This window comes from Micromys minutus, assembly GCF_963924665.1.
Source record: "Micromys minutus genome assembly, chromosome: 23".
In the NCBI taxonomy this organism is placed as follows: domain Eukaryota; kingdom Metazoa; phylum Chordata; class Mammalia; order Rodentia; family Muridae; genus Micromys; species Micromys minutus.
This window is the reverse complement of record NC_137958.1, coordinates 33,734,787-33,748,472: the sequence shown is the minus strand read 5'-3', so window position 1 is coordinate 33,748,472 and position 13,686 is coordinate 33,734,787. Positions and strand designations below refer to the sequence as shown.

The window sequence follows — 13,686 nt, the reverse complement described above, 5'->3', positions numbered from 1 at the left end:
TCCTAAAGAGAGCTGGGATTACAGGTGTGTGCCAACTTACCCAGTGTATGTTGTACTGAACCCTGGGATGCATGGATCCAAGGCAAGTACTCCACTAACTGAACTACATCCCCAAACTTTCATCTTATCCACTTGGCTGGTTTCTTTCTGTCTTTTTGAGGGAGTGCATTTTTAGTGAAAGTATAGTAGCAGAAAGTTCAGTCACTGGCTTACATATTATTTTGTTTCTTTTTAAACATGAAATAATATTGTATGTTCATATATTATATAACCAGATGAATCAAGATTATAAATATTAAATGTATTTATATTTAAATTTTAAATAATTTAAAAATAGTGACGTTTGTAAAGCTTAAATTTTCTTTATTATCTGTGTGTGTGCAGGCAAGCACACTGACAGGGTAGTTCTCTACTTTCATCATGGGTTCTAGGGATCAAATTCAATTCATCAGAGTGGGCAGCCATCCCCTTTACCTTCTAAGCCTTCTCCCTGGACCTTATCTTCTGAGCAATGACTAAAACCTGAATTGCATGTTCATTCCACTGTATACCACCAACCATTATAGTCCTTGAGGTGTTTACAGTATGTTTCTAATTTTTTAGTAATTTACCCTTTGCCCAGTCCACCATACTTTGTATGCTAATGAGGGCTTATGGTTGCACCAATCACAGGCCCATCTGTCCTCCCCCCCCCCCCCCGTGGCCTAGGCGGAATTAGCTGCAGGGTCATCTAAGTCCAGCTAGGCTGGCACAAACTATTTCATGTAACCCTGGGCAAGGCTGTGCCTTCTGGAGCTGGGGAAACCAGTGTGTAATTCTCTCAAGGTGTCTTTAAGGGATCGCTATGGTGACATAAGGCTAGTGAGGCTGGATGTTTGATTGGCAATCCTTTTGTTCTAAGAAGGCGGGGCAGCAAGAGTCCAATATCTGCTAATTAGGGAGTCAAAAATGCCCCAACCCTCAAGTGATTTGCTCATTTAAAGAAAATGAACATCAAGAGTGCTTAAGAACATAAAGAAGCTCTCATTAACTCTAATAGTGATTTAACGGCTTAACAGCACATAACACCTGCCCAGTGCCTCAGGGAGCAGGAAACTCTCTTCTCCAGTTTTCATGGTCACAGCCACAGCTTAGAGGCCAATGTATAGTGTACCTTTGCTTATAACTTGTCCTTCTGTTGGTAGCTGGGACATTTTTCACAGCATGGTCAGAGCACCCAATGCTTGTGTATTTCCCTGTTTGCCAAGCCACAGTTATGCGAATCCCACTGTCAGTGATTCAAGTGGAAAGAGAGATCATAACAGAGGTGAGGCAGAGACCAGTACAAAGATTTTATTTTATGAGTTTTACATATACTTAGTTCTGTAGTTATTTAAAATCATTTAGAAGTAGCAGGAGGTTTGGAAAAGGTTCTGCGGAAATCGCTTTGCTTTTGCCTCTTTGCCTGATCATCTCCAATGACCTTGGGCTGGGACTACTCTTGGTCGCACAGTAACAGAAGTGTGTGAGTAGCTGCAGTAACACTTGAGCTCTGATCCCTAACTCTGAACTGTTAGTCCCCTGTATAATTACCACTAGTGTGGCACTTATCCGGTAAGCCCAAGTGACTTAGGAGTCTCAGGGTAATCTCTTTGTGTGTGCAAGGTTATTCAGAGTACGTTCAATAAAAAGTATGCTCTGAAGTAGAACTCTAATTACTTCCAGGTTAAAAATAAAGTAGATGACACTGTTTGAAGATAATGGCCATTTTTTTTTTCACTATGTGTTAGCACACTTACCTTTAATGCTTGATTTTATGAGGGGAAGTAATACTATAAATGTAATGAGCAATCATATTTTATTTCATTGTTAATGTCTCCATAAAGCTTTTCACAGCCGAGACTGCACTAATTAGATTTCTGAATTATACATACATTTGGTAAAAGCCAAATAAGTTTGCCATGGTTATAATGGCTTCTCATGGTTTTTACAAAGGACAGTGAGATTGTGGAAGCCTTTCTGTCTTTAAAAGGTGATGCACAGGTCTACGGGTGCAGTAGCTCAGTTGATAAAATGCTTGCCTAAGCATGCAGGAGGCTCTGGGTTCAAATCCCAGGGCTGTATAAACCCTCTGTGCTGGCTCATACTTTATCTTAGGACTAAAAAAGTAAAGACAGGAAGATCAGGACACAGGAATTCGGGGTCTGGTCAGTCTGGGCTACATAAGACCTTATATAAATGAACACATACAAGTTAAAATTAAAAAAATTAGATGACAACCATTTCCAAATAAAAGTGTTCTTGTAAAAAGAGCCTAACAAATGGAGAGCATCACTTATCCGGTTCAAGTGCCCACGGTTCCTCTTCTGTGGTTAACGGCCATCTCCTTTCCTGAGTACTTAGCTGCAGGACCGCAGAGCACATTAACGGTATGGAGTATAGCTCCAGCTTGTGGTGATGAAGCCTCGGACCACTGGTTTTCAGATCAACTGTGTACCCACGAGCATTAGCTCTGTCGTCCGGACTGGAGTGCACAGTTTCCTAGATGTTTTTGCTTTCACCTTAGCTGACACGTTCGAAAAATGCAGAGAGGAGAAGGAAGTTGTATTTGTTCGGTTCAGTGTGGCTCTCTCCACACAGTTCAGTTTAAGCCAATCCCCTGCAGACCGGATTAGGTGCAGACTTCCACAAAATGACAAGTGTAGCAGCGGTGGGACTCAGATCTATTTTTTTTTTTTTAAATCTATGCTAGTAAGTATGTATTGGATGATTAATATTTAAGACAGTGTTTAACATTAGAAAGTCTAAACTATTTATACTCACAACTGTTAATTTGTGGAGCCACTTACTGTTGCCTCTAAATCCAAAGGTTACTGAAATTAGCCTTTAGTTATCACAAAAGGCTGTTTACTCTCTGGGACCAGGAGTGGGTCAATCTGCTGTTCTAGGGTCATCACAGTTCCTTTTACCTATTGGATATATGATGAATTAGTCAGTGCTCTGCTGCTGTGATAAGACACTATTATTAAATACTATAATAATACTGTCTTATCACACTTATATTTTAAAAAACGTGGTGGCGGTAGTGGGGTGTTTCCATGGACATGTCATAATCCATCATGAAAAGAAACAAGGATGTAGGCTCAACCAGAAATCTGGAGGCAGGAACTGAAGCAGAGGCCATGGAGTGAAAGATGCTTACTGACTTACTCTCCATGTCTGCTCAGAAATGCTTTCTTATACACCTTGGGACCACCTGCCCTATGGTGGCAACAACCATAGTAGACAGAGATCACTCACATCAAAAACTAACCAAGAAAAAACACCCCTGCAGACATACCAGAAGTCTAACATGAAGGAAGCAATCCCCCAGTCGAAGTTTCTCTTCATAAGTGACTCCAGTTTGTATCAAGCAGACAAAACATGAACTCGTTCAAGTGACCCCTTGTCAACATTATTATAAATCTCTGTAGCAGAGACCTAAGAATTGTAGGAGTTATGGAAAAACCCTGATGCCTGGTACCATGTGGTAGGGTTGGAGTTCCTGAAGAGGTTAGGAGTCTGTGGTAAAAGTACAGCCTCAGTTGCCGTGGAAACCTTAGGATTGACAGGTCATGGAAAGAAGCTGAGGCCTGATGCTTAGTAGTAGAGTTGGGGTCCCCAAAGAGGCCTGGAGAGGCCATTGGTAAAATGAAGCCTCTTGCTGTGGAGATCTACATTGGAGATGGCAGGACAGTGGCATGAATACTGAAGATAGCAACAGGTGTGGAGTGGAGCTGGCCTGAGCCTCAGAGACATCTGTGTGTGCTATGATGACAGTGACAGAGCTGGCGGGGGGGGGGGGAGTGGGTGGGCAGAAGATCACAAGTGACAAATGTCAGATACAGATCTACAGGATTTAGATTATGCTGCTGAACTTGGGCTTTGCTGTGATCTGAGTGTGACTGTGTTCTACTTCTTCCTTCTTAGAATAAAAATAGTTATGTAACTTATTTTTGATTTTAGAGAAGCCTACCATTAAGTGATTTTAGAAATCCAAGGAGGACTAGGATTTTTAAAGTGTTGAAAATTATAAAGACTGGGGATTTTAAATGTTGAGAGCGTTTTATATTTGTGATCTTATCATGAGCTCTTGAGAACAAAGGATGAAGGGAAGGTTATGGTCCAATGGTGATGTGTTTGTGTTCTAAGTTTACCCTGAGTCAGTACTGCTGCATTTTTGTTTACTTGACACAGACTGGAGTCATTTAGGAAAAGGGAACCTCAGTGAATGGACTTTTTCCATTAGATTGGCCTGTGAGCATGGCTATGAGGACATTTTCTTTTTTTTTTTTTTTCTATATTTTTTTAAACGACTTTATTTTGCAAAACAAAGATAAATGTAAAGATTTTAAACATTTTTTTGCTTAAAATTATACATTTTTGTCAGTACTGTTTTTTCAGACATTAAAATAAATTTTACATAAAACCATGTGAATATGTTTTTTAGTCAGTACTTGATTTTTTTCAAGGGCTTGACAGTATGCATTGAAAACGTACTAGTTGCAATAAGCGTAAAGTACATGCAAAACAAAACGCAACATGGAAATAGTCAAAGTCTTCTTGTTTTGTGAATATATGTATAGTTTTTGTTTTCTTTATTTCTTGGACTTCATACAGTCTGTGAGTTGTTTCTGGGGGAGTGCAAGCCTCTGGGGTTAGCATCCCACTATCAGTGACTGCATATTATGTCTGTTCTTTTGTGACTGGGTTATCTCACTCAGGATGATCTTCTCTAGATGCAGCCATTTTCTTAAGAATTTGGTTAAGTCATTGTTTCTGATGGCTGAGTAGTATTCCATTGTGTATATGTACCACAATTTTTGTATCCATTCGTCTTCTGAAGGACATCTGGGTTCCTTCCAGCTTCTGGCTATTATAAATAGAGCCGCTATGAACATTGTGGTGCATATATCTTTGTTGTGTATTAAAGTGTCTCTGGGGTATATGCCCAGAAGTGGAATAGCTGGGTCTTCAGGTAGTACTATATCCAATTTTCTGAGGTATCGCCAGACAGATTTCCAGAGTGGTTGTATTAGCTTGCAACCCCACCAACAGTGGAGAAGTGTTCCTCTTTCTCCGCAGCCTCGCCAGCATCTGCTGTCATCTGAGTTTTGGATCTTGGCCAATCTGACTGGTGTGAGGTGGAATCTCAGGGTTGTTTTGATTTGCATTTCCCTGATGGCTAAGGATGTCGAGCACTTCCTCAGATGTTTTTCGGCCATTCGGTGTTCCTCAACTGAAAATGATTTGTTTAGCTCTGTACCCCATTTTTTAATAGGGTTATTTGATTCTCTGGTGTCTAGCTTTTTGAGTTCCTTGTACACCTTGGATATTAGACCTCTATCTGATGTGGTGTTGGTAAAGATCTTTTCCCATTCTGTTGGTTGCCGTTTTGTTTTCTTGACGATGTCCTTAGCCTTACAGAAACTTTGCAATCTCATTAAGTCCCATTTGTTAATCTTTGACCTTAGAGCTTGAGCCATTGGTGTTTTGTTCAGGAAATTTTCTCCTGTGCCTATGTGTTCTAAGGTTTTCCCTACTTTCTCATCTAATAGTTCCAGTGTATCTGGTTTAATGTGGAGATCTTTAATCCACTTACACTTGAGCTTTGTGCAAGGAGATAAGAACGGGTCTATTTTCATTCTTTTGCATGTTGAGTGCCAGTTGGACCAGCACCATTTGTTGAATAGGCTGTCCTTTTTCCATTGAATGTTTACTGCTCCTTTGTCAAAAATCAGGTGACCATATACATGAGGGCTCATTTCTGGATCTTCTATTCTATTCCATTGATCCACTTGCCTATTTCTGTACCAGTACCATGCAGTTTTCAGCACAATTGCCTTGTAATATAGCTTGAGGTCAGGGATAGTGATTCCCGCAGATGTTTTTTTGTTGTTGAGGATGGATTTCGCTATTCTAGGTCTTTTGTTATTCCATATGAAATTGCACATTGATCTTTCCAATTCCATGAAGAACTGGGTTGGAATTTTGATGGGGATTGCATTGAATCTGTAGATTGCTTTTGGTAGGATGGCCATTTTTAAGATGTTGATCTTTCCAATCCATGAGCATGGGAGATCTTTCCATTTTCTGAGATCCTCCTCAATTTCTTTCTTTAGAGGTTTGAAGTTCTTGTCATACAGGTCCTTCACTTCCTTAGTTAGAGTCACACCAAGGTATTTCATAGTTTTTGTAACGATTGTGAAGGGTACCTTTTCCCTAATTTCTTTCTCCACATGTTTGTCCTTTGAGTATAGCAAGGCTACTGATTTGTTTGAGTTAATTTTGTATCCGGCCACTTTGCTGAACTTGTTTATCAGCTGTAGGAGTTCTCTGGTGGAATTTTTGGGGTCACTCAAGTACACTATCATGTCATCGGCAAAGAGTGATGTTTTTATCTCTTCCTTTCCGATTTGTATCCCCTTGATCTCCTTTTGCTGTCTAATTGCTCCAGCCAGGACTTCTAGTACTATGTTGAATAGGTAGGGAGAGAGTGGGCAGCCTTGTCGAGTCCCTGATTTTAGTGGGATTGCTTCAAGTTTCTCGCCATTAAGTTTGATGTTGGCTGTTGGTTTGCTGTATATTGCTTTTATTATGTTTAAATATGGGCCTTGGATTCCTGTTCTTTCCAGGACTTTTAACATGAAGGGGTGTTGGATTTTGTCGAATGCTTTCTCAGCGTCTAGTGAGATGACCATGTGATTTTGGTCTTTAAGTTTGTTTATATGGTGGATTACATTGATGGATTTCCTTATGTTAAACCATCCCTGCATCCCAGGGATGAAGCCTACTTGGTCATGATGAATGATGGTTTTGATGTGTTCTTCGATTCGGTTTGCAAGGATTTTGTTGAGTATTTTTGCATCAATGTTTATAAGTGAGATTGGTCTGAAGTTCGCTTTCCTTGTAGGGTCTTTGTGTGGCTTAGATACGAGGGTTATTGTAGCCTCAAAAAATGAGTTGGGTAATATTCCATCTGATTCTATCTTTTGGAATAGTTTGGCGAATATTGGTGTTATATCCCCAATAAATGTCTGATAAAATTCTGCACTGAACCCGTCTGGACCTGGGCTTTTTTTGGTTGGGAGGCTTTTGATGACTTCTTCTATTTCTTTAGGTGTTATAGGGTTATTTAGATGGTTTACTTGGTCCTGGTTAAACTTTGGGACCTTGTATCTGTCTAGGAATTCGTCCATTTCCTCCAGATTTTCCAATTTTGTGGAGTATAAGTTTTTGTAGTAGGATCTGATGATTTCTTGAATTTCCTTAGTTTCAGTTGTTATGTCACCACTTTCCTTTCTGATTTTGTAAATTTGGATACTCTCTCTTTGCCCTTTAGTTAGTCTGGCTAGGGGTTTATCAATCTTGTTGATTTTCTCAAAGAACCAACTCTTTGTTTTGTTGAGTTTTTCAATGGTTTTTTTTGTTTCTATTTGGTCTATTTCTGCCCTAATTTTGATTATTTCTTGCCGTCTACTCTTTTTGGGTATATCTGCTTCCTTTTGTTCTAGGGCTTTTAGCTGTGCTGTCAGGTTGCTGATGTGAGCTCTCTCCAGTTTCTTCTTGGAAGCACTTAGGGCTATGAGTTTTCCTCTCAATACTGCTTTCATTGCATCCCATAGGTTTGGGTATGTTGTATTATCATTTTCGTTGAATTCTAAAAAGTCCTTAATTTCTTTCTTTATTTCTTCTTTGACCCTGCTATCCTTTAACAGAGCGTTGTTTAGTTTCCATGTGTATGTGGGCATTTTGTTGTCTTTGTTGTTGTTAAAGACCAGCCGTAGACCATGGTGATCTGAGAGGATGCATGGGAGTATTTCAATCTTCTTATATCGATGAAGGCTCATTCTGTGTCCAATTATGTGGTCAATTTTCGAGAAGGTGCCATGGGGTGGTGAGAAGAAGGTGTATTCTTTTACTTTAGGATAGTATGTTCTGTATATATCTATTAATTCTAGTTGGTTCAAAGTCTCTGCTAGTTTTGCAGTGTCCTTGTTCAGTTTCTGTTTCCCTGATCTGTCCATTGGTGAGAGTGGGGTGTTAAAGTCTCCCACTATTATTGTGTGGGGTGAAATGTATTTTTTGAGCTTTAGTAGAGTTTCTTTTATGAATGTGGGTGATTTTTTATTTGGAGCATATATGTTAAGGATTGAGAGTTCCTCCTGACAGATTTCCTCGGTAATGAGTAAAAAGTGTCCTTCTTTATCTTTTTTGATAACTTTTGGTTGGAAATTTACTTTATTCGATATTAGAATAGCCACTCCAGTTTGCTTCTTGGAGCTGTTTGCTTGGAAGTTTTTTTCCCACCCTTTTACTCTGAGATAGTGTCTGTCTCTGTCTCTGAGATGAGTTTCCTGTATGCAGCAAAAGGCTGGATTTTGTTTATGTATCCAGTCTGATAGTCTATGTCTCTTTATTGGGGAGTTGAGACCATTTATGTTAATAGATATCAAGAAATAATTGTTTCTGTTTCCTGCCATTTTTGCTTTTTTGAGTTGAGTTGTGTCTGTGTTTTTTTCTTCTTTTAGTTTTCTTGTTTAGGAGTTTTCTTGTTTTTACTAGGCTGTATTTTCCCTCCTTGTATTGGGTTTTCCACCTATAATTCGTTGTAGTGCTGGGTTTGTGGTCAGATATTGTGTGAATTTTGATTTGTCTTGAAATATCTTTGTCTCTCCATCGATGGTGATTGATAGTTTTGCTGGGTATAGCAGCTTGGGCTGGCACTTGTGCTCTTTTAAGGAGTGCATGATGTCTGTCCAGGCGCTTCTAGCTTTCATAGTCTCTGTTGAGAAATCGGGTGTGAGTCTGATTGGTCTGCCTTTATATGTTACCTGACCTTTTTCCCTTACTGCTTTTAGTATTCTTTCTTTGCTTTGGGCACTTGATGTTTTTACTATTATGTGTCGGGAGGTATTTCTTTTCTGGTCCAACCTATTTGGAGTTCTGAAGGCTTCTTTTATGCTCGTGGTCATCTCATTCTTGAGGGTAGGGAAGTTTTCTTCTATGATTTTGTTGAAGATATTTACTGTGCCTCTTAGTTGATACTCTTCTCCCTCTTCTATTCCTATTATCCTTAGGTTTGGTCTTCTCATTGTGTCTTGTATTTTCTGGACATTTTGGGTTAGAAGCTTTTTGTTTTTTGCATCTTCTCTGGCTGTTTTGTCTATGTTTGCAATGTTGATGAGGACATTTTCTTAGTTGCTAATTGAAGTAGGAGTTTTCAGACCACTGTGGGCGGAGCTGTCCCTACACAGGTGGGCATAAGCTATATAAGAAAGGCAGAGTAAACAAGCCATTTACTGGCCTGTAACCCTTCAAGACTGTTCCTGCTTTCTGGTTCTTGTCTTGAGCTGACACCATAGCCTTCCTTGATAATGGACTGTAATTTGCAAACCAAATAAACTTTTCCTCTTCAAGTTGTTTGTGGCAAAGTTGTTTAATCATACCGACAGGAAATAAACTGATAGATTTGGTAAATGTTTATTGAATGAATAAGTGGACTCAAATATAGATATTCCTCTTATTTAATGTAATTGTGGTTTACATTTGTTCTATCATTAGGGAAGAACAGTTGTTAACATTTTGGTTGTTAAATTTACTGATATGAACTTGGCACTTCTTAGTTTAAATTCAAGTTTTTATGCTCATTTAAAATTTCCCCCTCTAATTAATTGCTTGGCCATTAGAGCAAACTGTCATAGATATTAGACTTTTGATTAAAGTTTGGGAGTTAAAAGCTAGGTTTCCCATAAGCATTGCAATTTAAATTGAATTCCATGTTAGCTTTTTCTTTTAATTAAGCCTTTACTAAGTAGGCTATGTATAAATAATGAAGACCAACTTTTAAAATATGCAGTATTGGGGGGAAAGTATTCAAGTCTGGGATAAAGTTAGGTGTCTTTGTTTGTTTTATGATATAGGGTCTCTCTCTATATATAGCTCTGTTTTCATAGACCAGGCTGGCCTTGAACTCACAGAGATCCACCTGTGTCAGCCTCCCAAGTGCTAAGGTTCAGGGTAACCTTCATCACACACAGTTAATTATTTTCTTACAGGTGAATGCATGAGTGTATCATGCTTAGGCCTGTCCTCCCGCTACTTTTGTGCAGAAGCCATTTCTAAGGCTTTGGCATGTGTGCTGAACATCTGAGTTCAAGCCCTCACGACTGCCCAACAATTGCCTTATCCGATGGCTGTCTCCTCAGTGCCTAAAACTAGGAATATTTTAACTTTTACTTATTTTTTGATACATAGGATTGTTTTTGCCTGCATGCCAATCTGTACACCTTGTGTATGCCTGATTTCCAAGGAGGCCAGAAGAGGGCATTGGATCTCCTGAAACTGGGATCACAGACAGTTGTGAGACACCATGTAGGTTCTGGGAATCAAACTTGATCCTCTAGAAGAGAAGCCAGTTCTCTTAACCTCTGACCATCTCTCAAGCCCACAAATAGGAGTTTTTGATGGTCAGAAAATTTTCCTCCTCTTGTAAAAGAAAAAAGTAATGAGAGAGTTTTGAAATATACTTCAGGAATTTCTTCTAATAGATGCACTGATAATCAGGTTCACTGGCCAAGGGAGTTGGCTTATGATAGTAGTCTACTGAGTTGCCCACAAGCACCAAAGTCAGCACACAGCAACACAGTAACTCATACCTGTAACCCCAATACTCTTGAGGTGGAGACAGGTGGATCTTGAGGCTCACTGGGTAGCCAGCCTAGATCAAGAAAGTTCCAGGTTCAGTGAGGGATCGTGTCTCAAAGAGTACTATGGAGGGCTGAAGAGACGGCTCAGCAGTTAAGAGCATGCATTACTCTTGTGGAGACTAGTTCAGTTCCCACCACCCAACACCCATGTCAGATGTCTCACAACTGCCTGTAACTCCAGCTCTAGGAGACCCCACCACCACCACACACAAACACTTTACCCAGTGCTCACACCATTCTGTCTTACTGTGTGAGAAGCCCTCACCTACCCCAGCACCCTGAGAGGAATCTCAAGGACTTCTTAAAACCACGGAGACTAAATGTCATGCCCACCATTAGTGATCTTATGAAGATATATGATTTATGTATCAAATTGTCTCTGGATTCACTCAGTTCCAAAAGTAGCTGAGGGGCGTCAGGTCAGAAAGTGAGACAGAAGGAAACTGTTAATGGTTTCCACAGGCCTATGGAGAGCTTGGCTCTCCCACTATGTACTCAAATGTATAAGCCTCTCCTTCACACCACACAGTCCTGGATCTCTTGTCTCATGGTATGTATTTTTTTTAACCCTTCTTCTGAAGCATTACCTATTTCCATTTGTCTCTAATTTAAAGGCAACTAGAAGCTTGTCATTCTGACAGGAGGAATATTGAATCCAGTGAGAATCCCCACCTCACAGCTGATCAGTATGGATTGAACTCCAAGGGAGTCTTACTACAAACAGACTGAGACCACAATATCGCCACGTCTGTGGGAACTGAAATTAACCATTCTCTTCTGCTTTTTCCCTCCCACCTTGCTACCTTCCATTCTCCTTCCTCATCTAATTCTCATTCTCTCCTTCCCTAACCAGGGTCCCCGTGGTCCTGAGGGAGCACCAGGAGAGAGAGGCCTGCCAGGAGAAGGATTTCCAGGACCAAAGGTAACAAAAGCTTTTGAACCATTGGTAAAAGTACTTTGTCTAAAGCGGCCATGAATTATAAATTATTAGAAGCTAAGTGTTCTCCTGGCCACTCTCACCCGACTGAGCAAGAGAATATGCAAATTTCCCCATAATCTGAAAGCATATATGCATGAAATTTACAATTATAAAATTAGTAATCAGCAGACTTGCATTTTGTGTAATTACTATGTATTAATTAGAAAATTATCTTACTTTATAGGCACTAAAGCCACATCCATTTGTTTTTGGTCCAAAAGTTAAATTGCTGAGTGTAGCTATGGCAACCCTTGGGCCACAGCTTTAATTTGCTAAACACAGATAAGAAAGAGAGTCTAACACCCCAGGTTTAATAGGATTGCCATAAACACTGTTAAGAAATAGAACTTTAACACAAAGAACAAGACATTCTGAAAGAAAGAAAGCAGGCTTCCTACTGCTTTCTCTACTTAATGTGTTGGCAGTTCTTTCTGTAAAGTTCCAAAATAGCAAGTCCTTAGGGATTTGTGAACCACTGATAATGGTTTCAATGACTCAGCTCTGTTGGAGTCTAAAAATAGCCACAAACAATGTATAAATGATGGCTGTGGCTGACCGGTAAGACCATAGTAACAGAAATAGGCAGTGGAGTCTGGTTAGTGTCTATGGTTGGCCAACACTTGGTCTGCAGTCTGTATCATATCTGCCAGAGGCCACATAGGAAATCATTCCTAAGGTACTTAGGGCCCTATCCACAGACTCTCAGAATGAAACACATATTTGAAATCTTTTTTATTTTCTAAAATCTTTCTCTGAAAGATACATGTTGAGAGTCACACACAATACCGAGAGCCATATGCTGCTCTCCAAGTGTCTAAGAACCTCTATATGTGTCAAAAAGCTATAGTATATACTTTCTTAAATATTTTACCATCCAGCAGATTTATATGTGTGTCTAACATAAACAATCTAGAAAATTCAATTAGCCAGATTAGCAGTGAGAGAGAGAGAGAGAGAGAGAGAGAGAGAGAGAGAGAGACAATATTATATTCAATACTAAAATATTACATATATTATTTCATGGCATGCGTCAATGACATGCCCAAAATACTTTTATACAATATGAAAATGATACAATGTGGGGCCAGGAGAAATGGCTTAGCAATTGAGAGTACTAGCTGGTCTTCCAGAGAACCTAAATATGGTTCCCAGAACTTGCACGATTGCTCATGACCACATGTAACTTCAGTTCTAGGGGGTCTAATGCCCTCTTTTCACAGCTAATGGCATCATTAGAATGCCAGTCTAATGAATGTGGTGCACAGACATACATGCAAGCAAATCACCACACACATAAAAATCATACCATAAACTCTGGGTTATAATAACCTAAGGGCTCCCAACTTATCAAGAAAATGACATATCCTCAGCGATACTTTAGGATCAAGTATAAATGACTGCAATTAGTCAGAACACTTCATTCTCCTACCGGGCCATTAGTAAGAGTTTTCTATAGGTAGCTAATTTACAATGATGTGGGAAATATGTAGTTAAATTATTATGTCTTGGTTTTATTTCTGTCTCAGTAATAAAATATCCTGGCAAAAAGCCTGCAGGACAAAGCTTACTTCAGCTCAACATTTCAGGTTGTAACACATCACAGCAGAGAAGTGACAGCAGCAGGAGCTTTGAGGGAGCCAGTCACATCACATCCACAGTCAGGAACGAAGAGAATGGTTGTATACACGCTCACTTGCTTACCTGTGTATGTTCTGTTCCATTTCTTCACTCATGTATGATTTAGAGCCCCTTCCTTAAAAAATGGTGCCACACAAGGTGGGCTGTGTTTTCCCACATTGACTGACTTAAGACAACCCTCCACAGACATGTCTACAGACCAATCCAATGTAGACAGTCTTTTGAGACTCTTTCCCTGGTGATTCTACATTGTGTCCAGTTGAGAATTAAAGCAAACCATCACATATTGCTGTAGAGAGGAATATAGTTATGTTTCCCTGTTTCTTAGAAAGCATTCTTTTT

General features: G+C 39.7%; 1 protein-coding gene across 1 annotated transcript in view; it reads left to right on the top strand.

Annotated features, from left to right (window-relative positions):
* COL28A1 (collagen type XXVIII alpha 1 chain) overlaps positions 1-13,686 on the top strand; it is a gene marked incomplete at both ends in the record, with an annotated part of 147,374 nt that overhangs the window by 35,658 nt on the left and 98,030 nt on the right. The window contains one exon of the mRNA XM_080936233.1: positions 11,581-11,649. Within this exon, the coding sequence (XP_080792359.1) occupies positions 11,581-11,649 (69 nt within the window). The remainder of the gene's footprint in view (positions 1-11,580; positions 11,650-13,686) is intronic.